The sequence below is a fragment of the Elephantulus edwardii genome, unplaced genomic scaffold (assembly GCF_000299155.1).
Source record: "Elephantulus edwardii isolate Elephantulus edwardi_28Jun2011 unplaced genomic scaffold, EleEdw1.0 scaffold00271, whole genome shotgun sequence".
NCBI classification, from domain to species: domain Eukaryota; kingdom Metazoa; phylum Chordata; class Mammalia; order Macroscelidea; family Macroscelididae; genus Elephantulus; species Elephantulus edwardii.
In genome coordinates, this window is record NW_006400021.1 from 2,428,396 (window position 1) to 2,439,979 (window position 11,584).

Consider the following 11,584-nt stretch of genomic DNA (forward strand, 5'->3'; position numbering starts at 1 on the left):
TGACTGAGATATTTCACTCAGCATAATGTCCTCCAGGATCATCCATTTTGAATAATATTTCATGAGTTCTTTGTTTTTCAATTCAGAGTAGTATTCCATTGTGTAACCATACCACAGCTTCTCTATCCATTCATTTGTTTATGGGCACTTAGGTTTACAAATCTTTGCTATTGTGAACAAAGCTGTGAAGCCTGCTCTGTCCTGGTCCAGTCTCAATAATTCCGACACGCTAACCCCCATTGCCCCATTTACTGAATACCATTATTTTAGAAATTTATTTTATTGGTTTTCTTGTTTCAGACCTTAGTCAATGTTTTCAGAGACTTAGGAAAAATCACATTTCTAATTTTTTTTAAACTCATTTCAGCCTGTCATGAATTTAGATGACACTTGGGCAGAAGATGAAATCACTTAGTTTAGTTGCTTCAAGATTGTTGATAAAAAAAGATTGAGGAAGAAACATATTGTTGTAGGAAAAAATGAACCTTTGATTTTATATGTCCATTTCATTCTACAGTTAGCACAGACAAGTGTAAGTACTTCAGAATCAGCAGTGTTTCTCAGTGTATTTGATAATGTGCTTAAATTATAGGTGGCTATTAAATTGATGCATATTGTATGACTTTTCTTTCTGAAGAGCAGCTTTTTAGGTACAGGTGAAAAATAATATAATGTAAACAATATGTGCTCTCCACAGTTACTTTGAGTTGAAAAAGAAGATGAGCAAATTTGATATTATATTTTTAATGGCTTTTCCCTTAGCAATTAAAATTCCCTCCCTCCCTTTAAGTTATATTGCATTCATTCCAGTATTCTTTGGAAGTGGCTAGTCTCTTACAGCTCCTTTTTCAATAGAGGTTTAGAGTTCACAGCTTTTCAGAATTAGGTAGAAAGCCTCTGGGTTCCCTTAGTCCTTTTCCATAGGGCAGGCTGCTGACCTATAGTATGTAATTGGGTTTTGGTGCAATGAGAAACAGTCTCTGTTTGTTCAGGCTAGACCTGAAGGGTAATGAAATTTTGTCTAAAGTTTCGCTAGACTATTAGCCTCTGTTTTCACATGTCCTATTATGCAAAATTTTGTTTGTTCTTTCTGTGGAGGTGATGACAGTGTTGTTACCATCGATTGCACATCACTTCTGCTGTCTTGCTCTTGATGCAAGTTTTAGAAACAGCGTGCACTTTATCACTCCAGCAATGGAATCCCTTGGGATGTCCACAGCACAGAGTGGGCCCACCTCACTGGTGGCCAGTGGGATACCCAGCCTACTTGCAGAGTTCTTTGGCATTTACTGTGTCCCGATGCTAGTGAAGGTCATTGTGTTGTCCCCCTGGCACAGTGCATAGAACTGTTTTCCCAAAGCCAGCCAGATCCGTGCTCTGAGTGTGGTCAGAATAATTTATGATCATGTGTCTTAGTCCTTTAATATCCTCTTAATATATATGCAGTAGATTTTCCTTTCTAGACTTCCAGATCATTTGGCCAGTGAGGTCTGTGTAAGAACTTTGCTACATAGCACATAAATGCTTTGTGAGCCCAGTTGTCACAAAACTTAGTGCCTTAGGGGAGCTCTGGTGGCCTAGTGGCAAGAAGCTGCACTACAATCCCAGAGGCGCACAGTTCGAATCCACCAGATGCTCTGCCGGGGAAGGAGGGACAATCTCCTCCTGTACCAGTCAGATCTGATTTGACGGTACACACAAATAATAAAAATAAAAAATAAGAAATTATAAAAAAACAGCAACAAAAAACTTAGTGGCTTGATGCAACATACACTTCTTATCTGATGTTTCTGTGGGTCAGAAGTCTGGGCACAGCTTGGCTGGATCCTCTGCACAGAGTATCTTACTGACTACAGTCATCTCCAGGCTCAACTTGGAAGGATTTGCTTCCTAACCCACTCATGTGGTTATTGGCAGGATTCAGTTCTTTTTGGACTGAGATCTAAGTTAGTTCTTCATGAGTTACTGGCCAAAAAGGCCTTTGTTCATTGCCATCTGTTCTTTCCATGGAGTGTCTTGAAACAGGCCAACAGACTTCATCAGAACAAGAAGGTGAGGACAAACGAATGTGTCAGTGAGAGCAAAAAGGTCAATCTTATTTAACCTAATCATGAAAGTAGTATCACCTCAGTTGTCATAAATTAGTGAGGTGTGGTGGGATAGTCCATAGAGAATTGCTTGATAACCCAAAGACTGCACACCTCTGGTGGTTCAATTCTACCAGTGGCTCCATGGAAAAAAGATTAATATTCTCTTCCTGTTATAATTTAAAACTTGGAATCAGAATGGATGGTGGCTATGAATTGGACTTGATTCAACAGCAATGATGTTAGTTTGAGGACTAAGGTATGCTTGTTCAGACCATAGTCTTTTCACTTGCTTTGCTGCTGAGAGCTGGACAATAAATAAGGATGAAAGAAGAAGAACTGATGCCTTTGAATTGTGTTGGAGAAGATCACTGAACATCCCATGGATTGCCAAAAAAAGACACTCCTGTACTTAACAACCTGAATTACTAATTGTTACTATTTCCTTTTAAAACTTTACATCATATTTTTTTAAAAGGAACATTTTACACATTTTATAATTTGTTTATTAATTTAAAATATTGTATTATAGACATTTAGGCTATTCGATGTTTTGGCTTTTCCCTAATTAGCTTGCTAATATTTTGAGTCGTTTTTGGATAATCTTCAGTAGAATCTTGCTTGCATGTGAAATCAATGAGATTGCTTTATAATTTCCACACTCTGTAGGGTCACCTTTCTTTGGGATTGGAACAAATATCGATCTCTTCCAGTCAATTGGCCACGTGGTTGTTCTCCAGATTTCTTGGCATAACTTGGTGAGCACGTCCAGGGCAGCATCTGTTAGCTGAAATATGTCCGTTGGTATACCATCTATTCCTGGGGCCTTATTTTTTGCCATTTCCTTCAAAGCAGCCTGAACTTCTTCTTTCATCACCATAGGCTCTTGCTCATATGTTGTTTCATGAAATTTTTCTGTGTCTGCCAATTCCTTTTGATACAGTGACTCAGTATATTATTTCAATCTTCTTTTAATACTTCCTGGATCATTTAATATTTTGCTGAAAGCATCCTTGATTATAGCAACTCAAGGTTTGAATTTGTTCTTCAGTTCCTTGAGCTTAAGAAATGCTGAGCGAGTTTGGCCCTTTTGATTTTCTAACTCCAACTCCTTGCACATTTCATTGTAATATTTTACTTTGTCATCCTGTGCTGCCTTTTTGAAATCTTTTACTCAACTCTCCATACCTTTTCAACCGGTATGCAGAACAGATTATCCGGGAGGCTGGGCTCAATGAGGAGAAGTGAGGCCTCAGGATTGGTGGATGATCTATTAACAATCTGTGTTATGCAGATGACACAACCCTGCTTGCTGAAGCTGAGGAGGACCTGAAGCGCTTGCTGCAGAGGGTGAAGGACTGCAGCCTTCAATATGGATTGAGGCTCAATGTCAAGAAGACAAAGATTCTCACCACTGGACCAACTGGCAAGATCAGGATGGATCTTGAAGAGATTGAGATTGTTTACAGCTTTAGTTTGCTTGGCTCCACAGTCAACATGCTTGGCACCAGTAGCCAGGAAATTAAAAGGTGCATTGCCATGGGAAAGTCTGCTGTTAGGGACCTCTCCAAAGTACTGAAGAGCAATGGTGTCTCTCTGGAGACTAAGGTGCCTCTGATACAGGCCATGGTCTTTGCAATCACTTGTTATGCATCAGAGAGTTGGACAGTGACCAAAGAGGATAGAAGGAGAATTGATGCCTTTGAGCTGTGGTGCTGGAGAAGAGTATTGAGAGTACCATGGACTGCTAGGAAAACAAACAGATTCATCCTGGAAAAGGTTAAACCAGGTGACTCCTTGGAGGCAAGGATTCTGAGGCCCTGTCAAACGTCCTTGGAGAAGGGCATCATGCTTGGGAGGGTGGAGGGACAGCACAGGAGGGGAAGACCTTCTATGAGGCGGGTTGATTCAGTGGCTGGGGAATCAGGATGGGTGTGTTGGAGACAGTGTGATTGGCACAGGACAGAGCAAAGTTCAGGGCTGTTGTACATAGGGTCACTATGAGTCGCAAGCGACTCTACGGCTCATGACAACAACAACGTTTTGAGCGGACAGGAATTTTACTTGTCCTTAAAACAAATTTCTGGGTGATAGCTAAGCAAAATAATGATAAAATATTTCTGTAATATGTTAATAAATAAATGTTACATCTTCTTTTGAAAATGTACATGGAAGCTTTAGTTAAGAAAAAAATACTTTTTGAGGTAGACTGTTTAGATGGAAAAATGCTAAAGTCACACTTCAATTTTTAAATTAATGATAGAGTGACATACTGTTTAAAAATAGCTATTTGAAAAAAATTTTAAAAATGGCTATTTGGATAACTATAAGGGAAGTTGATGAGATATTAGTATTAATAGCAAAATTTGCTTTCATGTAATCATTTTTGCAATTTCATAATATGCTTCTCTTTTTCCTTACTGATATTAATTATCCCTGTGTAGGGATAGTCAGGCACATCCTTGTTTATTGTTGTTTGTGTCATACTAATCTCTGATGAGTTAAAAACAAAAAACTTATTACAGAAAATTTCATACAGGCATAGAAGTAAAAAAATAGTATTGTAAACCCCCTTATACTCATTACCCAACTTCAGTACAATCAGTTTTTTTGACAAGATTTTAACTGCATTGATAGCATTACTTTTATTTTTAGAAAGTATTATATTTTTATTAAACATTTCATGTTAATAATGATTTCAGTTTTTCTATGCAGTAAGTGACAATTATTGGTTATAATTTAGGTTTTAACCTATCCTGAATACATTTCTCCCAAGTTGTGGGAGTACTGTGGGTTTCTATTCCCAGTTTTAGGCCAGTCGTCTGATCAACCTAGTCACTCTTTCAAGTGGAGATTGTCTAGACACTTATAAACTGTGATGTGAGGTTTTCAAAGTGATTTGATACATGGAGTTAGGGAACTGTTCTAAACATTGAGAAGACTTTGTTTTTAACATGCAATCTAGGGATCAGTTGACAATTTGCCATGATCACTGCAGAATTTGTGGGACTAGATCCATGGGTTGTTGAGTTCTCGGTGTGAGCTGTACCTCATATTTTGTTGTGTGCTTGAATTCCAGATAGCCGTGGTCATGGGCTCGTGTACGGCAGGAGGTGCCTACGTGCCTGCCATGGCTGATGAAAACATCATTGTACGCAAGCAGGGCACCATTTTCTTGGCAGGACCTCCCTTGGTAAGAACACAGTCTGGACTCCTGTATTTTAAATGTTCTGTACTGATCTTTTTGACAGAAAGTCTTCCAGTTTGGGCAGGTAAGAGTCCTAGTTGTCAAAAAAATTATTGATAGCTATATATACCTACCCTTGAATATGGATCATACTAATCATTAATAATAATGATGATATGAATAGTAATAGCTCAGGTGGTGTAAGGAGCTGCACTACCAACCTGAAGGTACATGTTTCGAGCCCATCAACTGCTTCATGAGAGAAAGATGAGCTGTCTCCTCTTGTGTGATTTACAGCCTCTGGAAACTTGCTGGAGGGTTATCTATGGAGCAATTCCTACTCAACCACAACCACCAGCACCCCTACCACCACTTTCATAATTATGTCCATGGAAGCCGTGGTCAAGAAAACAGTAACAGGAGCTCTGGTTCTTAGTGGCAAGAAGTTGCGCTACAGTAAAGACACATGATTCTAACCCACTAGATGCTCCTCTAGAGTAGTGGCAGTCTCCTCCTGAGCCAGTCGGATCCGACTTGATGGTACACAAGAATTGAAAACAACTAATTTCTACTAGGAAAATCTACTAGGAAACATATCTTTGAGATTTAAAAAAAAAAAATCAAAGATATCATTAGTCGTGGTGGTGCAGTGGTAAGTGTTTAGCTGCCAACCAGAAGTTTGGCAGTTAGAACCTACCAGCACTCACTTGTCATTCTGTGAGTGAAAGTCATGGGAGTGCACCTCTGTCGAGATTGCAGGATTGCAAACCCAGTGAGCAGGTCCGCTCTGTCTTGTGGGATTACTGTGAGCCAAAGTCAGTTCAGTGGCAATAAGTTTTCATTTTTGCTTTTACCCAACTATGTCTTTTTGGTGGCTTCAGATGCAAACAAAAGCTGAACAATTAAAAGGAAGACACTTGATGGATTTAAATTGCAGTGTTAATGACGAGTATTGACTTTTCTGTGGACTGCCAGAAGAATACAAAAAAAAAATCAATCTTAGAGGAAAGAAATCAGAATATTCCTTAAGAGTGAGGATGGCAAAGACTGGCTCACTTAACATTAGACATGTCATTAGGAAAACTCAGCTGATAGAAAACAACATTGTGGTTGGTAGATTAGAAAGCTGACAGGAGGGGATTGTCAGTGAGATGATGGACGCAGTAGCCACAGCAGTTGATGCAAACATACCGGTGATTATGGAGATGATAGAGGACTACACAGTGATCCCTTCTGCTAAATATAAAGTAGCTGTGCATCAGAACCCGTTCAGTGACCACTAGCAAAACAACAGTGTGATTTGTTCAATAAGAAATGAGACATTTCAAAGGAAAAAGGAAGTTCATTAATTTATTGCATCTTTCCATCAGTCATAATTCTAAATTTCCTTTCATAGCTGAATAAATTCATATACTGAAATTAAATCTCTTAACTTGCCTTAATCCTAGAACTAGACGATCTGATCTGATCTGCTGCTTTTAGATGCTGATGAATATAGTCCTTCAAAGTATCATACTTTTGAAATTTCTTATTCTTTTTAGTTTTTCAATTTCTTGCACTTGTCCCTTTCTTACCTGTTTAATAATTTTAGATTTTGTTTAATTAGATCTTTTGTTTTAAGGTGCTCTCATTACTCTGTCTTTAAACAGACTTGTCTTTATCGTGTTGATGTTCTAGACCATGCTATGACATTAAGCGTGACAGAATAATGGAGGAATGAATGCCTTACTGAGATTCACTGGAATAAAGTTGGAAGGAGGGGAAGGGCAGAAGAGACTAGAGAGACAGAATGTAGTCATTATGGCTGGCTTTATGAGAAAGTGACCTGAAAAGTTGTATAGGATCCTATTCTCAAGGTCCTTGTGTACTGTGGTCACCACCATTTTCAAATACTTAATAATTTTGTCTTTGACTTTTTGTTTTGTAAGTGAAGTCTGGCTTTGACTATTGCCTTTTTCTTCCTGGGGTGAGTATTTTCCTTCTTCCTGGGGTGAGTGTAAGCCAAATACCACATGCATCGTACATGGAGCTTGTATTCCCTTTGGGGTTAACATGTTCTCCGAGGGCTGGGAAGGTAGGCTCACTGGAGGCAGAGTTACCTGGGAAGTAGAGATTCCATGCTTGTGTGACAGTGATGTTACATATCAATGGAAAAGCACCAGGGGACCACAGAAGAAAAGAAAAAGCTTTGTATTTTGATGCCTTGAGTAGAACTTTTTCTGTGTTTTTTAAATAAGGAGCCCCACACTTTCCTTTTTCACTTATATCCACAATTATGTTGCTGGCTTTGCCAGTGACTTGTAAAGGTTACTGGTATTAGAAATTTAGAATATCTTCTCATAGTTAACTTTTATAACTAGTTCTTATATATTGGATTTTTTTTTAATCTATGCCCACTCTTACCCCATCTTTTCAGTACACACTGTTATTTTATATATTCTGAATCTTAACTTTTTAAATAAATATAGCATTCACAAGATTCACAATTTCAGAGCTCTCTGCCCTATTTTGTTCCCTTTCCCCAATTTCTAACAGCATTTATTATATTTTTTCCAGAATTAATTGATAGTTTCTGAGCATACTATTATATATTTTCCCCATCTCTCTTCATTTCACATTGAAATGAACCTATATGTACTGTCTTTTTAAAGCAGATAATGTGTGTAGTACACATTTTGTGTTCTGTACAGCCCCCTTAAGTGTAAATTTGCTGTGTGCAGTATATGTGTTAGAGGAATGTGCGATGAGTGCACAGGCATGGCCCAAAGGAGGCTGCCACTCTGGAATCTCAGAGAACCCCACTAAGTGCTGCACCCTCCATGGGCCGCCATGGCCACCTGCCTCCCTGAAAGCACCTGGAAGCTGTACAACTGCTTCAGTGGCTGGTACGAGTCTGGGACCAGAGCCTGCTGGTGCATGAGGAGGTGAAGCGTGGTGGACAGGTGCTGCGAGATGCTGACTGTGAGTTTGACATCTGTTTCACCTCAGCGTGATCTGGATGCTCTGGATGGTGCTGGACACCATCGACCACTTGTGGTTGCCAGTAGGGAGGATTTGGCACCTCAGGGAGTGACATTATAGGGGTCTGACTGGTCTCAATAAAGCAGAAACTGCTGCCAAGCATGGTGAGACCCTGGTAAAGATCTGGAGGCGGTCCTGTGATGTCTCACCACCACCGAAGGAGCCTGACCACCTTTTCTACAGCAACGTCAGTAAGGATCGCAGGCATGCAGACATGGCTGAAGACCAGCTACCATCCTATGAGAGTTTGAAGGCCCCTATTACCAGAGCCCTGCCCTGTGGGAATGAAGAAATAGTTCCTCAGATCAAGGAGGGGAAATGAGTGCTGATTTCAGCCCAAGGCAACAGCCTTCGGGCCTTTGTCAGACATCTGGAGGGGCTCTCTGAGGAAGCCATCATGGAGCTGAACCTGCCTGCTGGAATTCCTATTGTCTGTGAGTTGAACAAGAACTTGAAGCCCATCAAGTCCATGCGATTCCTGGGAGATGAAGGTTCACAAAGCCATGGAAGCTGTGGCTGCTCAGGGCAAGGCCAGGAAGTGAAGCCAGGCAGGCCAACTGCTGTCCTGAGGCGCACCCTCCCGGCCCAGCCTGTTCTCTGCGCTGCGCCCCTGCGCAGGTTACACTGACCACATCTGTAGGCTTCTTTAGTCATACCTGCAGATGGGGGGCCGGTGGCTCCCATTTCAGCCATTTTGTCTCCTGCCCACTCTACTTCTAGTTTAGTCAGAATGGCACCTCTGATCCTCAGTCACTACCTCTTTTGGACTTCTCATTCAGGGTTTTTGCTAGCAGTTTGTTTACTAAGGACCTATCTGAGTAGGGGATAGGGAGGAGCCATGCTGGGTATGACCAATAAAGGCAAGTAAGAGAGCCCAGTCCTGTTGTCAGGAGCCAGGGCCCTGTTTAGTTCAGGAGTCAGGGCACTCCAGTTATCCCAGGGGAGGTGAATGTAATCCACGTGCTTATTAAACAGTCCTTCCTCCCTGACCCCATAGAAGCTGGCTCTAGAAGGCTGGGATCAACCTTGAATGTTTATTTATTGCATTTTGTTTTACAAAATTAAAAAAAAAAGACAAAAAAACACTTCTAGGGTTTCTGATGGCAGTTTATATAAGAGTACCACATGAGGTCATCAGAAAAGAAGCCATTCCTCTCCCCGTGTGGGACAGGCTCCTTGACCTCTTAGAAGTTAGAGCCCATCCTGCTGTGTATTGTAGAATTCTTCCTCTGCACTGTTTGCAACAGTGAGATACCTATAGACCATGTCCAAATGTGTCTCTGCTGTGTTTTCTGATACATGTTCCAGTTGCTGGGCTGCACCACTGGGGCCCACTACCAAGTTTGAACATAACTAGAGTAAAATATTTTTTCCAGATCAGTGTATATAAAAAAGAATATGTATGTTATTTGTGTGGAAGTGTCATGTAAAACTGGAGTGAGCAATTTACTCTTTTCACTTAGTAATTCAGCAACTTTTTACTGACTGTGTTGAATATCATCTGCAGATAACATAGAAGAAACAATAAGTGGATTTATAATGCATCTGTCAAGACCGGTGAAGAATAGTCTTTTCAGCAAATTGTGGTGGGACAACTGAATAACCATATTGTACAAGAATGTTGGACCTTTTATGTTGTTGTATTGTTAGGTATTGGGTACCGTCAAGTTGAGTATGACTCATAGTGACCCTGTGAACAAAAGATCTGAACCCCGTTCGATCCTGTGCTATCCTCACATTTCTTGATATACAAGAGCCTGTTGTGACAGTCACCATGTCAGTCCACCTGGTTGAGGGTCTTCCTCTCCTTCATTGATCCTTCACCCTTCCCAGCATTATGTTCCTCTCCAATGAATACCCCCTCCTAGCAACATGCCCAAAGTATGTGATGGAAAGCCTCATCATCCTTGTCTCCAAGAGCACTCCAGCTGTACCTTCTCCAAGATGTATCTGTTTGTTCTTAGGCAGTCCATGGACTGTTCAGTGCTCTTCTCCAACACTACAGCTCAAAGGCTTCAATTGTTTTTCTGTCGTCATTATTCTTTGTCTAGATCTCAGATGCATAGCAAGTGATCAGAAAGACTGTAAGTAACCTGAATCAGATGCACCTTACCATACCTTAAAATTAACTCAGAGTGAATTACAGACCTAAGAGTAAGAGCTGTATTTATAAAACTCGTATGAGAAAATGTAAGAACAAATGTTAATGACTTTGGGATTAGCAGAGCCTTATTACATGTGATACCCAAAACATAAGCAACAAAAGAAGAAAAAAAGGCATGTTATCAGAATTAAAAATGTGTGCTTCATAGGAGGGCACCATTGAGAAAGTGAAAGGAAAACACACAGAATGAAAATTATTTGTTATCTTGAGAAATATTTGAATATTTGAAGTATTCTAGAAAAATAGTTATATAAGAAATTATTACAACTCAGTTATTTTTTGCTTTCTTGTTTGTTTTTCCTTTTCTTTTTTCCCCTTGTATACTGTCAAATCGGATCAGACTGGCACAAGAGGAGATTGCTCCTCCTTCTTGAGTGGAGCATCTGGTAGATTCAAACCGTACACCTTAGGGATTGCAGTGCAGCTTTTTGCCACTAGGCCACCAGAGCTCTCTTCAACTCAGTTATTTTTAATTGAATGAAAATTTACAAATTACCTATACATATTTCATATCAATAATTATAAATGATTGTTGTAACAGCACTTTCTTGATGATGCTCTCCTTTGAAGCACATATATCAATAATTATACTTGATTAATGTAATTAATTACAATGTCTGATCAACTTTTTCTTATAATTACTTTCCCCTTTACTCAACTTATCTGTTTATTAATTTTTACTTTCTTCTCCCTCCCATCCATCTCTATTAACCATCCAAGAATGATTCTGTGTATGAATGGTTCCTTTGCTTTTTATAATGAGTAGTCTTATATTGTAATTGTCTTTTAGTGATGGACTCAGCATTATTTCTTCTAGATTAATTAATATTAGAGTGTTTCATGAATTCTTTATAATTTTTCAGTGATGCATAATACTATATTTTGTGAATGTACCATAGTTTCAGCTGCCCAAGTTGGGCACCTTAGAGAACAGCCTCAGACCCCGCAGACCCATCCCATCTTCCCAGGTAATCAAAGATGCCAAAACCCTGTGACATCTGTTCCGGCAGGAAGCTCAGAGGAGGGATTAGGCATCTGACTAGCTGAAGTTGGGCACCTTAGAGGACAGCCTCAGACCCCGCAGACCCATCCCATCTTCCCAGGTAATCGAAGACGCCAAAACCC

The 11,584-nt window shown here is 40.0% G+C and overlaps 1 protein-coding gene and 1 pseudogene across 1 annotated transcript in view; both read left to right on the forward strand.

The window, feature by feature from the left end:
* Positions 1-11,584, forward strand: part of MCCC2 (methylcrotonoyl-CoA carboxylase 2 (beta)) — a 108,731-nt gene that overhangs the window by 38,711 nt on the left and 58,436 nt on the right. The window contains exon 7 of the mRNA XM_006900036.1: positions 5,167-5,280. Within this exon, the coding sequence (XP_006900098.1) occupies positions 5,167-5,280 (114 nt within the window). The remainder of the gene's footprint in view (positions 1-5,166; positions 5,281-11,584) is intronic.
* On the forward strand, positions 8,104-8,837 carry LOC102850131 (annotated as a pseudogene).